This window comes from Loxodonta africana, chromosome 2 (assembly GCF_030014295.1).
Source record: "Loxodonta africana isolate mLoxAfr1 chromosome 2, mLoxAfr1.hap2, whole genome shotgun sequence".
NCBI lineage: Eukaryota > Metazoa > Chordata > Mammalia > Proboscidea > Elephantidae > Loxodonta > Loxodonta africana.
The window spans coordinates 125,255,592-125,283,338 of NC_087343.1; the positions used below are offsets into that span (position 1 = coordinate 125,255,592).

Here is a 27,747-nt window from a genome sequence, read left to right on the forward strand (position 1 = left end):
TCCTGAGACCAGAAGAACTAGATGGTACCTGGCTACAACCCATGACTGCCCTGACAGAGAACACAACAGAGAACCCCTGAGGGAGCAGGAGAGCAGTGGGATGCAGACCCCAAATTCTCCTAAAAAGACCAGACTTAATTGTCTGACTGAGACTAGAAAGACCCCAGAGGTCATGGTCCCCAGACCTTCTTTTGGCCCAAGACAGGAACATTCCCAAAGCCAACTCTCCATACAGGGATTGGACTGGACAATGGGACAGAAAATGATACTGGTGAAGAATGAGCTTCTAGGATCAAGTAGACACATGAGACTATGTTGGTATCTCCTATCTGGAGGGGAGATGAGAGGGCAGAGGAGGTCAGAAGCTGGCAGAATGGACACAAAAAGAGAGTGTGGAAGGAAGGAGTGTGCTATCTCATTAGGGGGAGAGCAATTAGGAGTATATTGCAAGGTGTATATAAATTTTTGTATGAGAGACTGACTTGATTTGTAAACTTTCACTTAAAGCATAATAAAAATTAAAAAAAAAAAAATCCTCCCCTGGGTCCCATTGCCCTCAACCTGAAGTCCAGACTCCTTGCCTTGATCTGCAGCCTCTCTGCCCTCCTCTTCCACTATTGCCTCCTGGAGCTCCATGAATTGCCTGCAGTTCCCCACATGTGCCTGTGTTCCCTTCACCATGCATTCGTACTTGCTGTTACCTGCCATTCCCTGTTCCACAGTCTGCCTGCCAAACCCCTGTGCATCCTTCGAAACCCAGCACGGTGACCACCCTCTGATACAAGCCTGTTCCTGGCACATAACCTCTTGCAGTGTCATTTCTGTCACCCAGAGTGCTGACCATGTCTGATTCTTTAATTCCTCATGGTTCTTACATGGGGCTGGTGCTTGGGAAGCATTGGCCAAACATCTTTTCACCCCAAAACTGTTGAGAGCTGCCTGTGGTTTTGAGTTTGGCCTTTTCTTTATGGCTCTCACGGACATTTTTCCTTAGACACAGTGTTTCAAGAGATGGCAGTGTCCCAGCTGAGTACAACCCAAACTAATAGTTTGGGTTGAGGCAGAGCTGTGGGCCTGGAGCTCTGGGGTTGGGGAGCCTGAGGAGGGGCCAGAAGGTGGGAAGGGGAGCGGTCAGAACGAGAAGCTGAGCTCTCCCTAGCCCCCAGCCCAGAAAGTATTTGAGTGTCCCACTCTGGACCTTTTATCTATGAGGGCCCGGAAACTCACTGCCCTCTCTTTCCCTCCATGGGGTAGTAACGTAATTCAGCTTGTCCTCCCTCCACAGCCTGCCAGACCTTTGCTTCTGAAAACCACCTTCAGCACAGTCCTCAAACTAATTCATACTATTAGGTGAATGATGGATAGCAGCCTTCTTAACTATAGACTGCACCTAAATGAATCTTAACCTAGGGGCATAACGGTAGATGATGGGATGGGCTACACCTTGGCAGGTTGATCCTGATGCCAGAGGGTTAGACTCCAGCTAACACTCCCCTCTGTGTTGTATGAATGGACCATGAGTGTATAGGAAAAATCCCTGTAAATTCTGTACATTTTGACTCACCTAGTGTGTGTCCACTGTGTGTGTCTGTGTGCGCGCGTGCGCGCGCAGGACACTGACGTACTAGGCCCATGTGCGTGGGCCAACTAAATTTGAGCTGGGGATACCTATGGATCGAGCTGTACAAGCCACATGTATGTGGTATTGTATGTGTCAGGTCATGTACGTACAGTCCAGGTGCGTATAGGTCACGTGCATGAGTGCACATAAAGCACATCCCAGCTTCAACTGTGTGCATCCAAATTGTGTAGTCTGGTGCATGCTGATGCCCTCTCCTGACATCCCCTGCCCACCTAAGCTGGCTTCTTTGGCCTGTGCTTGGCTCATAGGGCAGTGATGGAGCCCGGAGATCTGTAATCGGGGGTAGCCCTCAGCTCCTCACCCACTACTATGATGACGCCCGAACCATGTACCAGGTGTTCCACCGTGGGCTTAGAATCTCAGGTGAGTGGGACTGTGGGAGTGGGGGGTACCTATGGCAGGAATCGGGTGAGTGCAAGGGAGGGGATGGGCAAGCAAAGTACTGGGGGCGTGGCAGGTGGTAGGTGCCCAGGTTCAGAGCTACTCCTGGCCCTCCTCCCACCCAGTCAGAGAAAGGCTGTGTTTTGTGGCCAAAGTACTAACCTCAGCTTTGTTCCAACTCTTAGGAATGCCTGACCTTAGGCCATCTCTTAGCGCATATCCCATAGCCCCCATTGGCAGCTCCTGGTGAGCCTTGAGCTGTCAGGCCACTAGCCAGCATACTTCTGAACCTGGCCTCTAAGATGTCTGAGTGCCCCCAGGGTATGGGGCAGAGGGAGGTGGTCACCCAGAGGCAGCCTGCCTCACCCACCCAGGGACCCCTCCCAGATCTCCATCTCCCAGGTCATGGTGGGAACTGGGCACTGTGTTGGTCCCCATTCCATGGCCTCTCTGATCCCTAGAGAAATGCCAGTTTTGTGAGCTTCGGTCCCTTCAGAGTTTCAGCAAGCAGACAGGCAGCTAGGGGCCAGTTCCCTTGACCCATGGACCACCCCACAGCCTGGGATGTCCATTCAGGTGCCTAATAGTCAGGCACAGGTGGCATTCCCACCCTGTCTTCCTCCCTGGCACAACTGGGCCTGCTTGTCTCTCTGCAGGGAATGGGCCCTGCCTTGGCTCCAGGAAGCCCAAGCAGCCTTACCAGTGGCTGTCCTACCAGGAGGTGAGTGAATGAAGACAGGCCCCCACCCTGTCCACCCACAAAGACCTGGCACTCAGGAGGCTTGTGGGCATCTTGCTGGGTCTCAGAGGGTCAATTTTACTTACCTGGTCTGTTGAACTCTCAACAGCAGCCTAGCAGGGTTTCCAGCCTACCTGGGCGGGGAGCTGGCGAGTTCTCAGACCTGTAGGAATCCCACCTGAGGATCTCCCACCCCTACTGAAGAGCCCTCTTTTCACATCACTTCCTTGTGTCCATGTGCAGGTGGCTGACAGGGCTGAATTCCTAGGGTCCGGACTTCTCCAGCACAATTGTAAAGCATCTTCAGATCAGTTTATTGGTGTATTTGCACAAAATCGACCAGAGGTGAGCATTTGCCTTGGCTAGTTTTAGAGTTATCAGTGGAGTAGGGGATCGGGTACCATGGAACAGTCCTGCTTCTTCTGTTTATAGGGCCCAGGACAAGAGAACAAATGGAGACCCTTGGTCCATGCCATTCTACCCCCTTTCACCCCTGGTTTTACCCCTTACGAGGACTAGACACCTCAGCCAAGCTCTGTTCACACCTTATCTGATCCCACAAACAGTTGCCCCTTGCCTACTCTGCTTGAATCAAGGAGAAGAAAGGCCTGGGGAAGAGGCCCATGCAGGCCCTGGAAGCAGGCTTGGGGTAGTCTGAGTACTCCCTAGGGTTCAATAATGGTCTAGAAGGCTGAGGGTGGGCAGGTACAACCCATTAGCCCCATGGGTCCCTTGCCCCATGCACAGAGCCCAAACAGGGCTCTCTCAGGCACAGGACCCAGAGCAGGGACCCTGGTTGGCTGGGCCTAGGAGCAGTACAGCCCAGACAGCCCCATTTTCTCCGTTTTGCTCCTCTACCCTTGCCCTACCCCCATGTGTCTTTGCAGTGGATCATCGCAGAGCTAGCCTGCTACACATATTCCATGGTGGTGGTCCCACTGTATGACACCCTGGGCCCCGGGGCCATCCACTACATCATCAACACAGGTAGGCCCACCGCTCTCTCCTCTCCACCTTTAGCATCCAGTCCTCTTCCCACCACCCTGCCCCACCCTCTCCTATAATGCCAATTGTCTGACATTCATAAGAAGCCCTTTCTTTTGCTCTAAGAGAACACTGTAGCCCTCCTCTTTGGCCCCTGACTTGGCCTCCTGAGTCCCAGCTGACCCCAGCCAGACTTTACCTGAAGGCTCCTTGTATAGGGCTGGGCTACTAAGAAGGAGCCTCTTGATCAGTCCTCACAGAGAGTGCCAACCCTCTGAAGTTCATAGTAGCTTGGGAGAGATGCTAGGGGGTGGGGTAAATATCTCATATAATGGGGGCAGCTGAGCCTGGAACAAGGGAGGGTGCAGAATCTGTCCTGGGAGGTTCCCTGACCTTCTGCCCTTGGTTCCATCCGGGATCCCCAGCACATTCCACTTTACACAAGATATGGCCCATACAGCCTGTCTGATGTACTTATTTACACACAGTCCATGGCACATGTAGCCCATGGTACTGCTGCCCACAGTCACAGCCTGTGTCTGCAGAGCCTGAGTCTCCTTGATGTCTCCTACAGCGGACATTAGCACCGTGATTGTGGATAAACCTCAGAAGGCTGTGCTTCTGCTAGAGCATGTGGAGAAGAAGGAGACTCCAGGGCTCAAGCTGATCATCATCATGGAGCCGTTCGAGGAAGCCCTGAAAGAGAGAGGGCAGGAGTGCGGGGTGGTCATTAAGTCCATGCAGGCTGTGGAGGTGAGGGCTGTCTTTTGGGCTGTTTGCTGGGCCAGGACTGGTTGACCACTAAGCTAGAGCTGTTGGCCGTCTGCCCATCTCATGCTGTATGGTAGATGTTTTGGGCCCTCATTGTGTTGAGACAGGGCAAGCCTTGCAATGACTGATAGGGAGTGGGGGGTGGTGCCCATAGGCATCCTCTAAGAGCCAGGCTCAGTGGCTGGAACGGTAGATGGCATCAGGCACCAACAGGTGTACAGGAGGTACCAGCTCCCCACAGAGCTGCCCACACAGCCTCTGAGCTTCCTCATTCTCAGGTGGTGCCAGCCTGTCTGTTCCTGAGGACTACAGACTTCAAGTCTAGGAATCTTGGAGAGGTTCTTACAAATGTGTCTCAGACCCCCGACAGCCAACAGAATTGGTGTTTCTGTGCATGACCTCCCCGAAGACACCAGGTTGATGGCAGTTTGTGGCCTGCTGGGACACAGGACATCCTGGCCTCCAGGGATCAGTAGTAGCTAATGACCACTGTCCTGCTTGATCTAGGCCCCTGGGGTCTCCAGTTCTCCTGACCCCCTGTCTGCTCCTCACTGTACCCATAATGCCTGTTCACATGCAGCCCTCTGTGACTTTTGCTGCCACTCCATCTCTGACCACTCACCCAGAAGCCTAGGTCACCTGGATACTCTGTCCTGAGCATGTGTCCAGATGTACCGTGGATACCTCAAACCCAGGGTATACAAAAGCCAGAGTGTCATCTCCTCCACTGGGCAAATTCACAAAGCCCAGCTCTCCCCGGGCCTCAGTCTCCCTGTCTGTACTGTGTGTGGTGGGCCTGGGTCCTCTGGCCCCCTTCCCTCTCTTGAGAGCCTCAGGCCTAGATGCATACTTGAGGAGAGACCACTGAGGCAGTATCTGCCACATTGGCCCACATCTGGGCAGGGCATCCTGAATGCTGGGCTTGGCACAGGAGCAAGCGTACTCTGCTGAGTGTACTTTGATTTTTTTTTTTTTTGACTGATGTGAGAACTTTTGAACATTTAAAAACAGCATTTTCTTCTTCCAGGACTGTGGCCAAGGGAATTATCATGCTCCTGTGGTAAGCTAATCTGCCAGCAGGTCTTTATTGAGCAAGATGGTGGGCTCTACAGCCTGTCCTCATGGAGCACCCACTGTGCACAAGGGGCTAGGCAGGCTCCTCCGTGGTAACAAGCAACTCCTGTGAGCACTTCAGGGAATGCTTGCTTGGGGCACATAGGAATTCTGTGGGCTGAGGGTCCAGGGAATGACCTGCAACAGGATTCGGATATTTGGGAAGGAGAAAAAAAAGTCAGCCAAACTTGGCCACTCTTGGTTCTCTAGTAACTTCTTCGGGAAGTGTTATTTTTTCCCTTTGAATGTAATGAACTCTCCAGAGGATGGGATGAACAGAAACATCAACAGAGTCAGAAGCAGACCCCTGGGACCAGTTGCCTTGTGGCACCTGCTGTCTTTATTCATCTTTGTTTTATGCCCATGTTATACCCACATGATATTGCATGGGGTCGAGTCTCCAGTGAGGGTAGCTGCTCCCTGAGATGAGCCATTTGGGGGTTTTCAGCTAACATGGCCTCTTACCTCCAGCTTGGCCCTTCCCATTGCCCTTAGGGCTCCCAGTGAGCTTCTTCACACACACCCTTGCTTCCCAGGGCCCTTCACAGGCAACCCCTGGTGTTTGCCCACTTCATGCTCCAGCATCAGAGAACTGCTCTCCAATCTCTTGACATGCTTTTGTCTCTTGTGCCTCTTGCCATTGCCTGGGCTAATTTTCTCTCCCCAGAATGCCCACCCTCACTTCTAGAGAAATCCTACTTGTCCTTCAATCTCAACTCAAGTATCACCTCCTCTGAGAAGTCATCTTCTGCATGTAGGCGGACTTGGTGGGCTCTGCCCTGGTGACCCCAGGACTATATGTGCAAACCCAGGACAAGGGCCTAATGCAGAGCAGTCCTGGTGACACGTGGGGCAGCTTTATTCCTGGGCCACAGTTGTGTTCTCAAACCTAACCTCAGACATTTTGGAGACACTAAGTGGGAAGGAGGGAATTAGGTCATATCTACTAGAAAGGGGAGATCTTTGGTAGAGGCCTAGCCGGGCAACTGCAGCCTGATCCTGTCGAGGACAGTTCAGCTCATGCTAAAGCAGGGGCGGTGGTGGGACCAGATATGAGGTTGATGTGCTAGATCAATGTCCAAGCCCCAGTTAGGTTTCCTTGGATTCTTATCCCCTTACCTTGCCCAACTTTTCTGATCTGCCACATGCTGGGGCAAGCACACATGCCCAACACATACCCAAGCCCAAGCCCACATACAACACATACACGTAGGGGCTGGCTGGAGGAGGAGGCCTGGGAGCTTGGGCTGTGGCTGGCCACACCAGTTCTCCCTAACACATGCTTTTTCTTACCCCTGCAGCCCCCCCAGCCTGATGACCTCTCGATTGTATGTTTCACAAGCGGTACAACAGGTAAGCAGGGGTACCCAGCTCACCAGCCAGGGCCACCTGCACCCTTCCTTGGGCAGCCTGGCTGGGTGACTGCAGGAGCCCCTGGTGCCCTCTCTATGAGACAGACTGAGCCTTGCCCCATGGCTGGCTCCAGATGTTGGATCCCTTCCAACGCTCCCAGTGCTCAGCACGAGGGTGGCTGAATGTTGATGACAGTGTGTATTATGAGGTCTGGGGTGGGGACCCGGGACTTACCAGAGCTGGGGCCAGAGAGGGGCTGGGCAGGTGGGCCACGTGCAGGAGGAAGCACTTTTCTCACTGGTTATTCTCTATGGGAAACAGCTCTCACCCGTCTGCTTCCTGCCCCTGCCTGGCCTTTGCGTCAGGGACTGGGGAAGGAGTGTGGGGTTTGGAGTTTGAGGGCCTGGGTTTGAGTGTTTTCTCTGCCATATGCTGGGGGGCTATGAGCCAGTCACTTAACCTCTCTGACAGCACTGTCCCTGATTTCTCACCTGTGACGAGAGTGGTTAAAGGGGCCAAGTAGGTGATAGGATAGTATGTGTGGAGGGTAGCTCAGATGCCCTGCAGGCTGGGGCTGGTATGCCATGGCTAGACTGTTGGGAAGAGGGTATAGCTGAAATGGCACACTCCACACCTGGTGCTGACAGGGAGCACATGCATCAGTAGCAGTAGGAACAGTCAAGGAAGGCTTCCTGGGGGAGGCAGAATGCATATGACAGCCATGGCCACAGGCACAGCACTTCACAGTTTGTAGTGCCCTGATCACCCCCAGACTGTGCCATGCGGCCTCAACACAACCTGTGAGTGGGCAGGCAGTGGGACTGTCCAGGGGCATCACCAGCAAGTGGAGGCAGTAGGACTTGTGCCCTGTTCTCTTCCCACGGCACTTGCTGCTTTACCGTCCCATCTGATGACTTGGAAAGCCACTTGTCCTTGCACTATATGAGCAAGAGGTTCCCAGCCTTCTTTTTCCAGACCAAGAACTGGCCCAGCTTGATGATAGCTCTTGGGTAGTGAACTGGGGCCCCCTACTCCTTCCACAGACCCAGCTTCCAAGGCATTCAGCAGATCCTTGATCAGCCCCATAGTGGGACTATCCGTGTGGGGTGTCATGATAAATGTGCTTTAATGAATCGATAAACCCTGTCAGAAAAGAGACATAACACAGTCCTTACTCTCCAGGAGCTGATATCCAGAGCCAGCCAAAGCCCTCAGGTTTGCATTGCTTTTTTGACCGAGCTTTCAGATGTCTTTTTGTCATGAGTTTTACAATGTGAATTTTTTGTGACATGTCCCTCTACCTAGGTTTGGAGAGCAGGTCACTGCTGTGGCCTTTAGCTTTTACCCCTGCCTGCCCAGAGTGCCTTCGGGCTTTTAAGGGGTCCCTTGGTCACAGATGCTGCCCAATACTTGGAAAAGAGCTTCACAGTGCAGGTATGTGCTGCCATCCCATTGGAGGGCAAGCATCACATCCAGTGTTTTCCAGACCGTGGAATCACAACAAAAAGCTGAGCCATCCTGCTCAAGCTCTGTGTGGTGGAAGCAGAATGTACAGAGCCTGGAAAAAAGATTGCAACTTAGTGTCCCAGGCCTCCCACTCCAAAGGTGTGGCTAGCACCTGGGCAGAGCTGGGGTAGTGAGGGCCATGTCATAGCAAGCCTCTTTTGTGACATCACCCTGCCTAGCTGCACACTTGGATTCTCTTGGCTTTGGGCTAAGTCTGTGCTGTACCTCTCGTATTCATTCTCTTGTTCACTTGTATCGGCCACCTGTGTCTTCAGCATCACAGCTCTGGATACAGCATCCCTTCCACACTAGGTACCCTTACTCCCAGGTTCATCAAGGACCATGTTGTTACTCTAGTGGGGAAAGATGGAAACTGTGATCTGATCCAGACGTTTGGCCCTTAGTTCTGGTGGGATCATTCCAGGGAGATTTTCTTCTTGGCATGTGGTGGAAACATCTGTGGAGAGTCCCAGAATAAGTTAGTGCTTCGGAGTCCCTAGTCAGGCCAAGAAGACCGGGGAGAAAGTGAGAGCTTGGGGTCTACACCTAGGAATGGCTGGTTAGTGGGCATGTGGTTGGTTGTTCATTTCAAAATAACCACTAATTAGACTGAGTTTGAAACCCCCCCAACAAACAAACAAACAGATAATTTGTGGGTATAGACACAGCTCAGTTTGGGAAATTGGGCCCCATGAATGATAGTTAAGATGTCATATCCTTATGAGTTCATATACCTTCTCTTCCCAGAGAAGAACGTACGGTGGTCTTTTAAAACATTCTTCTCAGTCTATGTGCTTTTAGCACTTTTCTCTAACTTATGTAGATTAATCACCCAGCTCATTTATTGAGCACCCACACTGCAGCAGACCTAGCATTAGGGACTGAGTACACAGGGATGAACAAGATACAGTGAAGCCCTCATAAACTCACAGCTCACTGTCATCAGGCAGTTACAATACAATGTGGTCCGTTCCTTGAGGAGCACCATCCCACAATACATGGAACACCCAGCATCTGAGAAGTCAGGAAGAAAGAATCCCTAGAGGAAGTGAATCCAAGCAGAGTCCCAAAGGATCAGTAGCTGGAGGAGGAGAGGGGGAAAGGCATTCTCACCAGAGGGAACAGCTTGTGCAAAGGACTGCAGGAAATAAATATTGCTTTGAGGGAGGGTCGAGTGAGGAAAAGAAAGGATTGGGAGCAGCGTCTGGCAACATTGGCAGGAGAGTAATGATGGGTGTAGGAATTCCAAGTGGAAGCTAAGAAAGGGCAGCCAGAGAGGTTAGAGAATAGAATGTGTCAGTATTATCTGGTGGCTGAGATGTACCCGTTGGGTATAGCCACATACACAAGAGTACTTTTGGTGCTTTTGGCAAGGGCTGGTCCTAGAGTGGGAAGTGGAGGACAAAGCTGGGTTGCAGTGGATTAAGGACTGAATGGGAAGTGAGGATGTCCATTCAGCAAATGTGTAAAATTCTTTCAAGAAGCTTAGCCATGTTACCAAACTGCATGCTCTAGAGTGCTCATACCAACACCATTTGTTACAGTCAAAATATGCAAACGACTCAAATGACCGTCAGCAATAGAATGGTATGTGCCTACAATAGACTATTATACCACAATGTTGAACAAAACAAACCAGACACAGAAGAATACATACTGTATGATCCCTTTTATATAAAATTGCAAAACAGAATCAACTACTCTATGGTTTTAGAAGTGAAGATAATGTTTATCTTCCAGGATAATGGTGCCCTGAAAGGGACACAAGGGGCCTTCTGGAATGCTGGTGATATTCTATTTCTTGATCTGTGTGCTGGTTACACAAGTGAGCTGTGCACATATAATTTAGGCCCTTTTCCATATCTATGTTATACTTATTTTTTAAAAAGAAAGAAAAATTAGCTGCGAAGGAATGGCAGAGAGGAAGAGTAGCAGCTGGTGGGGGTCATGATACTGAGGGAGGGTGGGATTTTAGTTGTCTTCCTGGGAATAACTGAATGTATTTATTACTGTCAAGAAGGAGCCACTAGAGACGGAAGGAAGGGAGGTGATGCTCAGTGGGGCAAAGCCTCTGTAGCTTTGGTCGCAGTAGGGGAAGAGAAGATGCTTCCAAACGCTGTGAAAGAGATGTGTCCCGCTAGGGAGGGAAGAAGGAAGAGAGGATTCTGGGAGGCCAGGAAGGCACAGGGAGCTCTTTAATGGCTTCTGCCTCTTCTGTGAAGTAGATCAGAGTTCTGGCCTGAGGGTGAGGTGGGCCATGAATGGATCAGAATCTAAGGTGGGGGCGGGGCGGTGGGGTGGGGTGCAATGTAACAGTTTCTGTGAAGAGTGGAAATATGGAGAGAGCTGGTCAAGAGAGGCTTGGAGGCTAGGCAGCCCAGTGGGCCCTTCTGGGACTGGAGATTGTGAGCCCCAGGGGCCATGTTGTGGGAGGAGCAGAAAAGATGGGCACCTGAATTGGCTAGGTAGGGTTTTCAGGGTGGGGTGCTCCAGAAGAAGCCAGGGAGTTGAAGCACTTGAAAGGAGAGTGGCTGAAGTGAAGGACACAGGAGCCCAGCTTGGGAGGGAGGGATGAGAGGAAAGATAGGAGGAGGAGGGATCATGTGGCTAGAGTCTCTTAGCATGAGGGAACTGACCCAGGAAGTTCTAAATGGTGACAGTGAGGCTGCAGAGCTGAGGAGGAGGTGGAGGCCACTGGTGTTGGGGCATCCTTTTCGCTGTAATCAAGGATGTCTATGAAACCCCAGTCAGCAGCATTCATTTAGCTGAGCATGCAAACACCCATCAGCCTGAGTGGCGTGGCTACTCAGAAGTGGGTTCTCTGGGGAAAATGCACACTATGACCTATTTGTTTTACACCATTCAGTTGAAGACTTGTCTAATCATATGTATAAAACCACATCTCAGCTGTGAGGATGATGGTCTGTTCAGAGCACATCTTTGCTACCCCTGCTGTGTGGTTTTAGGAGAATTACTTAACCTCTCTAAGTTTCTTCAGGTGTTAAATGAATACATTTAATAGCTAACACATAGCAGCTTGATTTTGGTCTTCTGTTCCACTAAATTTGTTCAGTGCACTTTTTTCTGTCCCTGAACAAAAACTCAGGTTTTATGAAACTAACATGTCATAAAAAGTCCTGTGGTCATTGTAAGTCACAAACACAGTCTTAATACTAAATTATATCCAATAGCTGAACTACCATTTATGTATGAAGTGCCTAGCACAGTGCCCATATCAGTGGGTATTTAGTAATTGGCTGCTTTTACAGTTATTACTTCTCTTCCTACTTGCCTGAGTCTGATTTAAAAAAATAATAATAACAATAACGGTGGATATGAGGTTGATGCAAATAAGACTCCATCCTAAATAAGGCTTGGGAGCTTTTAGTGGGGAGATGAACATTCTACCTGCATTATAAAACTTTCAGAGCATTTCAGTCACCTGTATGTAGGTCATTGTAACCCACCTTTGACTGTGTGAAGGTGGAAACAAGCAGTGGAGCTGCCCCCACTCCCGCTTCCACCCCTGTGGGAGAAAACTCGAACTTAGCTTCAGCCCACAGCTACTCTCACTTGGACCCACCAGCTAGCCAGGGTGGAGCACCACCAGCGAAATGCCTTTCTGCATATCAGCCAAGGGTCGGCTTGCCCAGAGCACTGGCTGAAGCCACAAAGCCATTTGCAGATTCTGAAACTAGGAGATAATTTATTTCAGCAGCTAGAGAGAAAATTAAGTGCAAGGGTACCCACCTTCTGAGTGGAAGGGGGAAATGAGACGTTGGGTGGATACTGCTGAGACGTCGAGGGCCTGGGTGGCAGTGCCCCTCACAGAAAAGGAGCGACCTGAGGAAATGTTGATGGCTGCCCCCTCGATTGCACAGAGGTCTACCTGGGAATGCTTAGCCTGTTCCTCCTTGTGAGCAATTTGGGGGAAATTTTCCATGTCATATTTAAAAGGGATGCTGCCAGCCTGGCCACGATATGCACTTGTCCTGAATCAGAAGCAAGCCGAGCCTTTCCAAAGGCTCACCTTGCACCGCTCGGCTTAGACCTTGCAGTCTTCATCCAGGATTTGTGGTCAGCAGTCACTGCTCCTTCATTCTTTGGAACAGCATCTTGAGGTGACTTAAGGAAATAATTTGAACATGTCTGGGAAATAGTTTAAAATTCTATAAATCATCATAAGATTATAAAATTATATTCATATCCACAAGAAAACGGTTTGTTTCTAGAAGGTTTGAACTTTGCTCATCATGTTGAAGAAATGTGCTTCTCTAACCAAGCAGAAAATTGAATCACTACTAACGTTGTATATGTTTTGGCCCGAACTGAATGGAGCCTTTAGAAATTTTTCATAAATGAAGACAACTTTCTCTTGAGATTCTCAAACCATCCGCCCTGAGGTTATTTTAGGCATGAGCAAGCTGGCCAATCTAGCAGATCTAAAGCTCTAAAGCGCAGGACCTATTTTATGGTTGTTCTGATTTCATACCTGCTATTTTGAGACTGTTCCTTGGAAACATCCAGAACCTGAGAATCCACGGGTGACAATCACCAGGCGGTACTCTCAAAATACTTTGTGGGCCCAGGACTTTGTATATAGGAGATGATTCAGGGAAATTTCTTAACATGGGCCTAAGTTTGAGGAAAATTGCTGGCAAGAAAGACAGAAAAGCAGAGGTAAAACAGGTCTCATGCCTCCTCTTCCTTTCAAAAGGAAAGTATTCTAACATCTACCTAGTAGAAAATGTTGTAACTTTTAAAATCACGTAACCTGTGTCACCAGAATCACCTCTGTGATTTGCAACGTGGGTGTAAGTGCCAGAGCGCATGTTAAAATCCCGCCCACCCCACGTCTCCATCAGAGGGATGTGGCTGTCTCCAGAATTCAAAGATGAGGCCATTATTGATGTTCTTTTCTGTGACCAATGGGTGCTTTATATATGTCACCAGTAAGCTGAACAAACAGGTCTCAAGGGATGTAATTACGGGAGCAGCTTTATTTTGGTCTTCTGTTCCACTAAACTTGCTCAGTGTGGGTAGCTCTTTTTCTGTCCCTGGATAAAAACTCAGATTTTTGACACTAGCATGTCATAAAAAGTCCTGTGGTCATTGTAGTTCACAAACACAGTCTTAATTCTAAATTACAAATGTCAGTCCAAAATACCCTTCATTGAGACTTCTTTCTCTCCCCCAGGTAGGGCTCGCTGCTGGCAGGTGCCTGCTGCTTGGTGGGGAGGGCATGGGTCTCCTTTCCCCTTTTCCTCCCTGGCGTTTCTCCTCTTCCTCCAGCTTGTTAAGGAAGGTTTCTGCCCTCTTCCTCCATGTTTGAAACGGGAAGGGAGAGTAGGTAAGTGGGATATGAAAGTTGGGAGATGGCTTTGGGCAGATGTTCAAAGCTCACTCTTTCTCTTATGGATGCTTTCATGAGTTCTTGAGAGGCTTCTCTGCTGGGCACCCCTACTGCAATCCCTTGATGCAGGCAGTGCCTCTCCTTTAGTTATCTGCTCCCTATTCCACTTCAGCTTCTGCCTTGGGTGGTACACTTCATTGCCTTCCCCTGATAGCACACTGCCTTTGTGGACAAGTTCCTTTCTAACCTACCACCCATCTGCCCCTCCCCAGACTGTATTCCTCCTGTAGACTCCATATCCAGACCGCGGCATTTGTTATTTCCTTGCGGGGGCGGGGGGGATGGTCAGTTCCCAGTCCACTATGTCCCCCTGCTACTGGGAACCACTGGGCTCTTAAAGTGATCTCACTGAAGCCCTGCCACCCCATTAGGTGGCTAGCTTGGATTGGGAGCACTCTCCATTTGATGAGATGACGAATTCAGTTTGGCTCTATCCAAAGAAATCCTCCTCAGAAATACTCTCAATCTCTATTCTCTTAGCCTTTTTATAACCTCCTTCTGAGTGAACGTAGCAAAGTTAACGTACTGGTTTATTTGCTATTTTCTGGATAAATTCTGCACATGGTCTAGCCCCTCACTTTTGGAGTTTCACAGCTATTAAATCTATTGCCACAGTGGAAACTTCTAATTTAACATCTTTTATACACATGGTGGTACAGTGGTTAAGCGCTTGGCTGTTAACTGAAAGGTTGGCAATTCGAATCCTTGAACCCTATGGGGCAGTTCTACTCTATCCTATACGGTTGCTATGAGTCAGAATCAACTTGATGGTAACAGGTTTGGTTTTTTTTCTTTTCTTTTTTGATACGTGCATTATATCCATAAACCTTATAGCAGCCCTATGAGGTGGGTATCATTGTCCCTATTTTACAGGTAATGAAACAGAAAGGAGATGCTACGCTTGCCAATGTTATGCAAGCAGTGAGTAGCAACACTAGGATTTGAGCACAGTCTGATCTGTCCAGCAACGACACCAGTGTTGTGTTTACCCTCCTTACCCAGTCTGCTGTGCCCTGGGTCCCCACATGGCCTATGTCTTGAGTCATCCTCGCAGCCCCCAGCTTCCTCATAGGTCCTGAAGACCAGAACTCATGAGCAGTAGTGAAGTTCTGCCAAGACAAAGCAAGAACATCGTGGGTCATCTCTGCCAGTGAGCAAGCAGAAGGGGCTGCCCCAGCCCTCTGGACCTCCAGCCTGACTTGAGCTGCTTGGCTGAGAGATTCAAGAGACCACTGCTTCTCAGGCCCAGAAAGCAGCAGAGGGCACTAGGTGTGTGGGGGAGGGGCTCAGGGGACAGAGCTTGTGCTCCTGAGGGAGGCAGGAGAGAGTAAGGTATAGGTCAGGTAAGGTATAGACCCTTTAGCCCTCAAACTACCCTACCTGTGCAGCCATGTCACCTCCCTCCTGGGCCCAAGCTGCTGGGACTCTCAAGCTGGGCCTGGAGTGTCTGCAGGATGGAGGTTCCAAAGCAGCATTCATCTGCCTAGGGCTCTGAAGGTGGCTGGGGACCAAGGCCAGAGGCTTAGGTGGACAGCGCTTGCTGTCTGGACTGCTGACTAGGACATCGTTCTCAAGGAGTGGCCCTTGAGCTCCCCACTCATTTGCCTTCTCACTTTCTCTTTTCAGGGAACCCAAAAGGTGCGATGCTCACCCATGGAAACGTGGTGGCTGATTTCTCAGGCTTTCTGAAAGTGACAGAGGTGAATATATTACACTGACTAATGCAAGTGTCTCTTGAGGACAACCTCAACTCTCAGAGGTTTTTTGTTTTTTCTTTATTTAACCCCATTGACAGGCAGTTTTTGCTCACATTAGAGCAACCCCAGTTTTATAACCACTTTATAACCAAACACTGAAATGATCTATACCTGACAAATAGTTGATTTCTAAGAGCTCTAATATCCCAGAAAAAACAAAGCATAAAAATGGATTTTTTATTTTTAACCTAAAATATTAATATACCCATGGTTTTATGTGTACCTTTATTTAAAAAAAAAATTTTTTTTTTTTAAATTTTAAAAGTAATCCACAATAATCTGTTTTTCAAGTAGGTCAGGGTTTAATTCAGTCATTTTGCATTTAAGGACTACTAGAGTCTGAAAAAACAAAAAACAACGGCAACTGCTAATTTATGAGGCTATACTTAAAGATAAATCTGAAGTCAATAAAAAGCTTGATATTCTGTCCTGAAAAAAGCATGTTACACTTTTATAATGGACTAAGAAAAAAGGATCTCTTTCCGCAAGTGGTGAGTATCAGAACATCCTATGGCTTCCTTAAGGAGAAAGGAATGTACCTTTTTACGTAAGTTGGGCTTTTTCTCCACTGTGGAGAAAATCATTCTCCACATTTGTGCTAAATAACATTGAGGAGTATATGCCCCAAACAGTCATATATTTTGGTAGAAAATTGTCAGAGTAGTGGGCCAGGAGCCATGAGCCAGGTTTCTAGGGCTTGTACGAACTCACCCAAAAGCCATCCCAGGAGAATGAAGGCCTCTGTGAAAGGGTGAAGAGATACCCAGCAAAAGAGAACTCAAAGTTCCAGGCCCACCCTTGAGCTCAGGCTTTGTGCAGGAGCAACCACTTTCCCCTTTGAGTCTTGGCCTTATCCCACCTTTGGTGTCTGGGGCTCAAACCCAAGCCACAGTCAATGTAGGCGTAGAGCTCCCAGCGCCTCTTTCTATGGAAGAAGCCAAGACTCTCTGAATCCAAGTCCAGGTGGCCCAGGGAGATTGGTGAGATGGTGCCTGGGGTGGAATCCTGCAGTGTGGGAGGAAGAGAGAGAGCCCAGCTGGCGCCGACTGAGTGAGATGCAGGCCCTCCCGGAGGAGACTTCCCTGCGGAGCCAACTCCGCTGGTTTATGTGTGCTTCATTTGGCTCTTTGCTTCTGCAGATAACCTAGACGCACTGGCGCTGCGACCTAACACTTTCTACGCTGCCGCCTCTCTCTCGGTCTTTTTTCTTCCTGCACTTTTCTTCTTCCTCTCTCTCTCTCTCTTTCTTTCTTGATCTCTCTTTTTCTCCTTCCCTTTCTCTCTTTCTCTTCCTCTTTCTCTCTCTGTCTCTCACCCTCTCTCTCTGTCTCTCTTTCTCTTCCTCTCCTTTCTGCACCTTTGATCTTCCTCTCTCTCACTTCTTTCTCTCTCTGTCCCTCCCATCCTGACCTCCCCACTCCCCTGTCCCCTCTTCCTGTTTGCCCCTCCAAGATCATTTTCTCTTTATTGTTTTATGACTCTCTTGTCGTCTTCCTGTCAGTGTTTCTTTCCTTTTCTATCCCCCATGCTCGTCACCTGCAGAAAGTGATCTTTCCGAGACAGGACGATGTGCTCATCTCCTTCCTGCCTTTGGCTCACATGTTTGAGAGAGTAATCCAGGTAAGACGCCCGCCTGACTGACCGGGCCTTGCCTGGGCTCCTTCTCTTTTCTTGCAGAGTCAGTGGGCTCCCACTTGTACGGATGTGCACATTTCCTATTTGCCTTTAGCACACATGTTTGAGCGAATGGTACAGGTAAGGCCCTGGCATCAGGGAGGCACAGCCTGTGCCCAGAACCCATAACCCTAGCAGCGTGTCACTGGTGGCCTGAAGTAGAGCTAAAGTGCCCTGTCCTAAGAAGGTACAACAGGGGTCAGAGGGGTCAGAACACCTTGGCTGCCCTCCTGTCCCTCCTGGGAGCATTGCTCCAGGGAAGACCCCAGCTGCCCTGTCTTACCCATGGACACACTTCAGTTGTGCGGGGCTCCAGTTGATAGCATCCACTCTGAGAGCATTGTAGCTTTGCAAAGTGCTTTAACTTTCAAGTTCAGTGCAGTAGGGTCCCCATTTATGGGCAGAACATTTATGTTCCTTAACTTCCAGAACTCACAATCTCCTAGAAAAGAAAACAAAATGGTAAAGCTGAGGAATTAAACTGCATGGCTCCTCAGGCTATAGATGGAGACTGGAGTTATGTTTAGCCATGAGACTGACGTTGTGAGGGCACAGAGGAGGTGGAGGGAGCAGGAGCACAACAGAGAATTCTCCATGTGTGTGTCACTCAAGGGACCAGACAGTCATTAAACTGTGTCTTTTCCACTTTGCCCTAGGGGAAATCTGGCTTTAAAATGCTTCCAGACCTGGTGCATGCTTTCCAGACCTGGGTTAGCATGCCAGCAATTACTGTTAACTAGTTGTGTGGCTCTGGGCAAGTCCCTTTACCTTTCTAAGCTTTGCATTCCTTGCCTGTAAAATGGAGATTAGAAATACTATTTCCCTCAGAGAGTTGCTGTGAACATTAAAGAAACACACATATATGAACCCTCTGGAGTACTCCTAGTCCCATTAGCAGCCAGCCCGGCTTCCCCTTGACTTCTCACCAAGCAGCACCCACACCAGCTTTAGCGGCATTGCTGGCTGCAGCCCATGCCACCTTCTCAAGCAGTCTTTCCCCCTGGCTAAGCAGCATTTCTATCACTTGTAGGGGCTGCACACTCTCTGTCTGAGACTGGATCAGACCCTTTGATGGGGTGCAGTACAGCTCAGAGACCTGAATGCCCCAGGAGGCTCAGGCCCAGTGTTCGGGAGTGGGCATGAGGGGCAGACACCAGTGAGGCTGGCTGTTCTGGCATCTCCCCAAAACTTGGGATTCCACTTAATCCCCTACTTCTTCTCCTTGTGCCTGAGTAGGACTCAGTGGGAACATGGTGGTGCGGGGTGTTGTCTCAGATGGCCTTCTCCAGTGTCTCATGGCAGCAGCCAGAGCTGGGTCAGGGGGTGGTGGGTGCCCTCCATGCAGCCAGGAGTGGCCATCCTAAGGGACCCCCTCCTGCCTGTTCTCTCCCCCCAGTCTGTTGTTTACTGCCATGGAGGACGCGTCGGCTTCTTCCAGGGAGATATCCGCCTCCTCTCTGATGACATGAAGGCTCTGTGCCCCACCATTTTCCCTGTGGTCCCACGACTGCTGAACCGGATGTATGACAAGGTGATCTGCGAAGGAAGCCTCTAGCCTACCTGAGGGGCTGCATATCTGCCCTTACAGGCAGGGTCTGGCATGGAGGAGGGACAGCTGGAGCCCCAGGCAGGCCTCCCAAGCCTCTGCCCCCACGTCCTGGAAGCTGCCACCTCTCTTGTATTTCCTGACTTTTTCACCCTTCCTTCTCCTGTTTTCTCCTTATTCTCCAAAGCCCTGGTTGGGAGATTTTTCAAGGACTTCTACCCTCCAGCATTCCTGTAGCCTGGCAGTGTCAACCTTCAGTGCAATATCATACATTCACTGACCTCCTGCAGGGGTAAAATGGAGTGTGGCTTCTCTGCTCTCCAGTCTCCGCTTAAGTCCTAGGGGTATGTCTTGAGGTGGAACGTGTAGCCCCAACAGCTATCCTCATCTTATGCTCCTCAGATCTTCAGCCAGGCAAATACACCACTGAAGCGCTGGCTCCTGGAGTTTGCGGCAAAGCGTAAGCAGGCCGAGGTCCGGAGTGGAATCATCAGAAATGATAGTATCTGGGATGAACTCTTCTTTAATAAAATTCAGGTAAGTAAATGAACAAATGATCATAGAGTGACACCTAAGTGTCCAGTGGATGTCTTTACTGGAGAACTAGAGAAGTTCATTCCAGTGGCCTATAGTCTTATAAAATAATAGTTTATTTGATCAAGAAAATCAAAGGTTAAGCTACCATTAAAATTTTAAGTCTATTGTGTTCTTCAGCGATGAGTTATATTTGCCAAGAGCCAGCCAATGAGAAGGCCACCGGAGTTCGTTGACCTCCACAGGCATCCGGGGAAGCTTTGCCCTTGAGTGGTCAGGTCAGTGCTCCGCTGAGAAGATCCTGGGACCTGAAGGTTCCCTTGACCCTCCTGGAGCCCTGACCAGGGTGGCTTTCCAGCAGCATGAGGTTCTAGCTAGATGGCCAGGAATCTCCTTTTCCTGTCCTTTCAGCCTCTCCTAAACCGGGTCCATCATGAATCACTCATTTCTATATTCCCACTGAAATTTTCAAGCGCTGCATTGCCCAAGAAATCTGTAGTTAATTAGTAATGGTACTCATTTTTCTTGCTACTCTATTTTTAGCTATGAAAATTAATATTTAAACTCTCTTACAGAAACAAGATGTTTTAAGTGTTCTTTGTTCTCTGCAATGCATGGTAAATAAATTAGGGCATTGATTTAGAAATGAAGAAAGACAATGCCATTAAAATAAAAGTTAGAATAAATTGTCCTAAGTAATTGTTTTTTGATGCCTGTGAATGATGGAAAAGTGAGGAAATAGCTGTGTATTTTAAGGATATTGAAAGGAGAACCAAAATTATAGAATGCCACCCAGACTAATGGCACTCATTTCAAAAGATTTAAAAGAGTTGGGTTATATTGATATTGCAAAACCAATTGCGTTGATGCATTTAGAGGAGAAGGACTTGCTCAGCTCATGTAGTACGACCTCAGGTCTTCTCTCTGACCCCGACCCTAGGGTCCAGGTAGGGTCCAATTATTCCATGTTGACCATGGCTGAGGCTCCACCTCAAGTCATTGTAAACTTTGGCAGGCTATTCTCTCTCTCCACAGGCCAGCCTTGGCGGGCGCGTGCGGATGATTGTCACTGGAGCAGCGCCTGCATCGCCAGCAGTCCTGGGATTCCTCCGGGCAGCTCTGGGGTGCCAGGTATTGTCATTATGTGGCCTTCCCTGGGGATAATGGGATGTGTGTTAAGGCAGGGCAGGAAAACCATTATACCCTCTACTACATGGAGAAAAACCCTGGGGGCAAAATTTTTGTGAGATAAAATCTCCTTCCTCCAAGGATGGACAAAGCCCAGTGCTGATGAAAGTCAGGATGACCTTGCTATGTTTTGGAAAGCCCATGAGTAGTCACACTTGGTGAAATACCTTTACCTGGGCCCTTGGAACTTTTCAGCATAAGGCAAAGGGATCAGGTAAACTGTATTCGAGCCCTCAATGTGCTGGAGAGCCTTTAAAAAAAAAAAAAAATTTTTTTTTTTTTTTACCTCCCCTCTATTGCGTCTCTACATTCTCCAGCCTGCGGAAACATCTTCCCAGCCCAGAAAAAGAACCCAGGGGAGGGGGTGAAAATTCATCTGTGTCTTGTCTTTTTAATTCAGTAGGTTTTGCTGTCTCTAAAAAGTCCATTCCTTCATTTATCCATTCAATTAATATTTACTAAGTTACTACATATGCCAGGTATAGTGATGTAGTAGTGGCTGGTGAGTTGTAAGTAAAAAAGTAGACACATTTATTTCATAATTGTGCATGCCTGAATTTTTATGCCTTAGAAGACATGGGCTTTTCCCATTGTCCTCCTAGTCCACACCAGCATGAGCTGACCTATCCTAAAGACAGACTCTCCACTTGTGTGTTTTTGGAAGCAGGGGGGGTGCTGAGGGGAATGTCTTACAGATAAAATAAAACATAGTGGATTTTAAAATATTTATTTTTAATACATATTATCCAAATGAATAATAGAGTCAGTGGTTGAAAATAAATCAGCAATCTTTACCCCAAACCACACAGCATTACGTACTAAATGTAGTAAAAATTGCACTTCTTCCAAGCAAACGTGCCCACACTTATTGTCTGTGTTCCACTTCACCTGAAGTTACCTACCTCCAGAGCTCCTCCCCTCCCACTGTCCCCAGCGTGGAGCAGTCAGATGCTTAACAGGAGGTTAACTGGCTGAAAAGCTCAGCCAGGCAGCTGGAGGAGGGTGTGTGCCCACAGTGTGGTTTTCATGTTTTGCTTGAAGGTTTATGAAGGTTACGGCCAAACTGAGTGCACAGCTGGATGTACCTTCACCACGCCCGGAGACTGGACCTCAGGTAGGCTGGGCTGGAGATATGAGAATGGTTCACAGGGCACATAAGTGAAAATAGGAGGCTCTAAGATGCCCTCATGAAAAATAAATTTACATGGGCATTTAGAAAAAAGAAATAGAAGAAAAACATTAACGGTGGTTATGTCTGGGTTGTAGCATTATGGATCTGTTGTTTTCTTTGTTAAGTTGGTGTCACTAGGGTTGGTGTCACCTAGTATAGTAACTCATGGTGTCACCCCCGCCATGGACCACCTTCCGTACCAGACCACACAGAATCCTTAGTAGTGTTTTTTGTACTAAAGTTACTTGTAAATCGTAATTCCTGTGTATCAGTTCTTCTTTTCCTTTACTTGCTACTTCATTCTCAAAAAACTTATGATATAGGTTCACAACTACTAATTACCACAATATTGTAGCTAAAAAACCAGAAAATTTGACAAAATCAGCAACTATGAAAACACTGGCAGCAACAAAGATAATATGTGCTTATAGCACGGGCAAACGAAACCAAGTGATTCGAAGCATCATTGTAATTCGGTAATAATGACAGCTCTGACCAGAGCACATTAGAAGGTTCAAAAATAAATTAGCATAGAGTTTTAGCCTTGTAGGTATATTGAGACATGTAAGCTGGACTTACAAAAAATGTTTTTGTTGCCGTAACTAACCAGGGATATATTTATAGACAGTCATTTTGGTGTCACTCCTTCTGATAGTGTCACCCAGTATGGTCTCCATCCCCTGCAACCCCCTAGTGGTTTGTTACACATTTTTTTTGTGTGTGTGTGTTTTCCTATTTCTTTTATAGACAAATAGAAGTTACATAAAAAGGGAAGCAGTAGATCACAAGATACAACTCTAGGTGACAAAATGCGTATAATATCAGCATACTGGATTTTATACATTCCAAATACTGCAGAGCCTCGTTTACATTCTTTTTTGAGTGAAGGAAGTATGGGTGGATGAATTTTAAATGAATCTAAAGGAGAGGCAAGTTTACAGTGGTGAGAGCACAGTTCTTAAAGGGCCATTTCAGAGGCCCTTCGGGAACCCTGGTCTCCTGTGACATTAATGTCTATTAAGGTGGCAGCAACCTCAGGAAGGAACAGCACCTGTCCACATCCTCATTCTGAGGAGATTAATCTTGCAGGGCAAGGGGGAAGTAGGTCAATAGTAAAGGGCCCATGGATCATCCTTTCCCACATTACAGCAGACACTGGAAAAATTTGAAACCTATCCAGTGAAAAAAATCCTTCAGGCCACCAACTTCCTGTGGCCAACCTTTGTGCTTTAGTTTGCTCAGCTACAAACTGGAAATTTGAGGATGATGTGGATGCAAAAGAAATGCACTCATTAATGCAATACTATTTTCAGAGTATATTGGGGTGGTCAGCTGAAACATGATAGATGGATTCTAAATTGAAATCATATTTGCCAGAATCAAGTATAGAAGGTTTTTTCTGAGTTTTACCTCTTTAAACTCTAGCTAAACAAAGCTACTTTGAATGTAAATTCTTTGATCTTTCTACCTCTGGAAAAGCTACAGAAGGAGCTGTCTTCTGAGGGCCTGGTTCACTAACCCTTCTCTTACTGCTGCCATTGTCCTTACTGATCACCCTCATATATTCCCTTCCTTTGGACACTTTCTTCCCTCTTATGCCATTTGGTACATTTTTTCTGTGCAAGACTTTTTATATTCTTCCTTCTTTATTCATCCTGAGCATAAAAACTTTCAAAAGCTATTAGATAGGGGAGGATAGCCACCTTTGTGCAATATTGTAAAAGTCTTGGGTGCCTCTCTCAAGAGAGAAGCCAGTGTCACAGCCTCATGTTTCATATGCTGTGGTTCACTTTTCTTTCAGGACCTTGGCCAGCACCTATGATTAAACCCTCCAATTTGCCAATAGAATGTGTAACAACCACAAAAGACTAGAAATGACTTAGATGTAGTTTTGTGGGTAGTATATACAATACTAAGAAAAAACTGAAGTCTTGTTTTGGGGGCAAATTACCTTAGCCTGGTTTTCTATTCCTTTGTTACTAAAGTGTGATGTGTGGACCAACAGCATCAACAACCCTGGGAGCCTGTAAGAAATGTAGAATCTCAGGCCCCATCACAGACCTTCTGAGTCAGAAACTACATTTTGACAAGATTCCTAAGTGATTCCTGTGCACATGAATCAACAGTCTGTGACTGGAGAAAAAAACAATGATGACTATGTTTTATCATCCCCAAAATAAGATGTGTGGTCTCAAAATGGGAAAAATGTTTTAACACGGGGACTATTGGAAAAAACCCTGACCGTGTGGCTGCTGTGGGTGTAAGCTCTCCCCAGGACCCTGTGCATGTCGATGCTGGGTCAGGTATACCTGTTCTGTTCTTTGAGATGTAAATCAGATGTAAAACAAAGGCCCAGTCAGAGCTTGGCCTCTATATTTCGAGAACTTGAGGGTGTTATTAGTGCTTGCCTGTGACAAATATCTGTTTAAAGATGTATCACTTTGCATCCATGTCGTTGTGTGCTATCAAGTCAATTCCAACTCACAGTGACCTTATAGGACACAGTAGAACTGCCCCCATATGCTTCCATGGCTGTAAATCTTTACAGAAGCAGACTGCCACATCTTTCTCCTGCAGAGGGACTCATGAGTTGAAACTGCTGACCTTTTGCTTAGCAGCCAAGTGCTTAACCACTGGACCACCAGGGATCCTTGTGCATCCATAGTTCCCCACTTTGATCATTTAGGGGGTTTTCAGGGCATGATGCCTCTTTAGTGCTGAGACTGATTTGAACACTGACAAATGCCATATTACTCTTGTGCTCTAGGGCATGTCGGCGCACCTCTGCCTTGCAATCATATCAAGCTCATGGATGTTGAGGAGCTGAACTATTGGACCTACAAAGGAGAGGGAGAGGTAAACTTAAGCATTTAGCCATTTATGTCTGTGGATGCTACATGTAGTGAGTAAAAAAAAAAAGCAATGTATGTAGAATTATTTTCCTTTCACTTTATGTGTAAAATTGCTTTAAATGACTGATTAATTGGACTGTATTAACTGAATTCAGCACTTCCTCTCCTGTTTTTGAGGCAACCAAACCCTAAGGCTGGGATTGAGCTGGTCTAAATCAAGATTTGAAATTTTCAAGCTCTTTTAAAAATTCATTTCCCCCCTAACTGTGGCATGACCTGCTGCCGTGGTTGTAATCTGTCCCACCAGAGACATGCCCATTTGCAGATAGGCTAGATAGAGTAGACAGAGCTGGTCTGTACTTGTTTGTTCCCAGAAAGTGGGTGAGCTAGAGGTGGGTGGGAAAGCTACCCACCTGGTAGGGAAGAAGCTTCTCTAGTAGATGAGCCACTATCAGCATCTATGTTGACAATGGAATACTACGCATCGATAAAGAACAATGATGAATTGGTGAAACATTTCATAACATGGAGGAATCTGGAAGGCATTATGCTGAGTGAAATGAGTCAGTTGCAAAAGGACAAATATTGTATGAGACCACTGTTATAAGAACTCAAGAAATAGTCTAAACATAGTAGAAAATATTTTTGATGGTTACAAGGGTAGGGAGGGTGGGAAGGAGAGGCGTATTCACTTATTAGATAGTACACAAGAACTATTTTAGATGAAGGGAAAAACAACACACAATACAGGAGAGGTTAGCACAACTGGCCTAAACCAAAAGCAAAGAAGTTTCCTGAATAAACCAAGCACTTCAAAGGCCACAGTAGCAGGGTAGGGGGTCTGGGAACCATGGTTTCAGGGAACATATAGGTCAACTGGCATAATAAAATCTATTAAGAAAATATTCTGCATTCCACTTTCGTGAGTGGCATCCGGGGTCTTAAATGCTCGCAAGTGGCTATCTAAGATGCATGAGTTGGTCTCAACCCACCGAGAGCAAAGGAGAATGAAGAACATCAAAGACACAAGGTAATTATGAACCCAAGAGACAGAAAGGGCCACATAAACCAGAGACTCCATCATCCTGAGACCAGAAGAACTAGATGGTGCCCAGCTACAAGTGACGACTGCCCTGACAGGGAACACAACAGAGAATCCCTGATGGAGCAGGAGAACGGTAGGATGCAGACCTCAAATTCTTGTGAAAAGACCAGACTTAATGGTCTGACTAAGACTAGAAGGACCCCAGAGGTCACGGTCCCCAGACCTTCTGTTAGCCCAAGATGGGAACCGTTCCCAAAGCCAACTCTTCAGATAGGGATTAGACTGGACTATAAGATAGAAAATAATACTGGTGAGGAGTGAGCTTCTTGGCTCAAGTAGACACATTAGACGATGTGGACAGCTCCTGTCTGGAGGAGAGATGAGAAGGCAGAGGGGGCCAGAAGCTGGCTGAATGGACACGGGAAATACAGGGTGGAAAGAGGGAGTGTGCTGTCTCATTAGGGAGAGAGCAACTAAGAGTACATAGCAAGGTACATATAAACTTTTGTATGAGAGCCTGACTTGATTTGTAAACTTTCACTTAAAGCACAGTAAAAAAAAAAAAACCTGTGATGAGACCCCATCCAGGGACACAAAGCAACATTTGCCAAGGTCCAGGAGCTTCCTGAGGAGGGAGAGGTGCCTGGAGTGGTCAGTGCAGGGAGAGCACCTGGGAAGATGGGAGGACGCTGCTTGAGAGAATGTGAGAGACACTTCAGACAGCTGGTGCTGTTCCCTGTCCTCCATTTTCATCACTGCTGTTTCCACAGTGATTTCCTAAGTAGGATACCTTATTCTACATACTTCATGGCTGCCTCACATCAGTGCACTCTCCACATTGTGGGCTGAGAGAAACCATGGTGTTTGTTCCCACAGATATGTGTGAGGGGACCAAATGTGTTTAAAGGTTACTTGAAAGATCGGGAGAAGACGAAAGAGGCCCTGGATAGCGATGGCTGGCTTCACACTGGAGACATTGGAAAATGGCTGCCGGTGCGTATGTTTGGAACCATGGAACATCAGACATTTTGGTGATGGGAGGGTGTATAATCTGGTTCACTCCTGAGGCAGGGGTCTTATCCATTCTTCCCTCACAATTAGGCATTAGGGGATTGGAGACTCTTCCTTACCTTGCCCTCAGTGCTTTTCTCCCTTCCTCTCCTCCTCATGAAGGTGATAAGGGACCTTTTTGGGAGGGTATGGCTGGGATCTTTGAGAATGACTCCCTATCCTTAATGGTTACCGGAAAGAGATCATAGTCCTGTGGGATCCAGTGGGTAGAGTAGAGGGAGCAGAGGGTTCATGTCTCTGGGAGGTCTGAGAAAGTCAAGGCCTGTGAGCCCAAAGACCTGGCCCCAGCTGAGAGGTGGCAGAGAGCAGTGGGGAAAGCTTGGAGCTGGGTGGGAGGATGCCTGGGTTCCTCTGACTCTGCCAGTAATCACTCTTGTGGCCTTGAACAAAGCCCATCCCTCTCTGAGGCTCCACATTGACTCACTTGTAGAATAAGGGGTTAGGCTACATGGCACTCTTTGGCTGTGCCCCCCAACTTTTAGCCAAAACCAATTACTGTACCTCAGTTTTCTCATTTGTAAAATGGGGATGATAACAGTGTTTACCTCATAGGGCTATTGCTGTGAGGAATATACCTAGAAGATTATATTGGTGGTGTAATGATGAACTTGGCTGCTAACCAAAACGTTGGGGCTTTAAATCCACCAGCCACTTCTTGGAAACCTATGGGGCAATTCTACTCTGTCCTATAATGTCACTATGAGTCAGAATTGACTCAATGGCAATGACCCTTTTTTTTTTTGTATATATATACATACATATATATATTTTTTATAAATAAATAAATATATGTATGAAGCCCTGGTGGTATAGTGGTTAAAAGCTGTCTTGGTAACCAGAGGGTCAGCAGCTCAAATCACCAGCCGCTCCTTGGAAACCCTATGGGGCAGTTCTACTCTGTCTTATAGGGTCGCTATGCGTCGGAATCAACTCAACGGCAATGGGTTTGGTATATATATATATATAACTTATTAAGTATATATTACAATATACCTGTGGGTTTATAC

The 27,747-nt window shown here is 47.6% G+C and overlaps 1 protein-coding gene across 2 annotated transcripts in view; it reads left to right on the top strand.

Moving 5' to 3' along the window:
- ACSL6 (acyl-CoA synthetase long chain family member 6) overlaps positions 1–27,747 on the top strand; it is a 64,050-nt gene that overhangs the window by 20,154 nt on the left and 16,149 nt on the right. The window contains exons 3-17 of one of the 2 annotated variants that reach the window (XM_010590124.3): positions 1,891–2,005; positions 2,680–2,744; positions 3,006–3,107; positions 3,650–3,749; positions 4,321–4,499; positions 5,545–5,577; positions 6,932–6,983; positions 15,529–15,602; positions 17,202–17,279; positions 18,730–18,864; positions 19,282–19,416; positions 20,449–20,544; positions 21,643–21,715; positions 24,540–24,628; positions 26,546–26,662. In XM_010590124.3, the coding sequence (XP_010588426.2) occupies positions 1,891–2,005; positions 2,680–2,744; positions 3,006–3,107; positions 3,650–3,749; positions 4,321–4,499; positions 5,545–5,577; positions 6,932–6,983; positions 15,529–15,602; positions 17,202–17,279; positions 18,730–18,864; positions 19,282–19,416; positions 20,449–20,544; positions 21,643–21,715; positions 24,540–24,628; positions 26,546–26,662 (1,443 nt within the window). Of the gene's footprint in view, positions 1–1,890; positions 2,006–2,679; positions 2,745–3,005; positions 3,108–3,649; positions 3,750–4,320; positions 4,500–5,544; positions 5,578–6,931; positions 6,984–15,528; positions 15,603–17,201; positions 17,280–17,336; positions 17,415–18,729; positions 18,865–19,281; positions 19,417–20,448; positions 20,545–21,642; positions 21,716–24,539; positions 24,629–26,545; positions 26,663–27,747 lie in introns of both variants that reach the window. The other variant, XM_010590131.3, reaches the window with a different exon arrangement.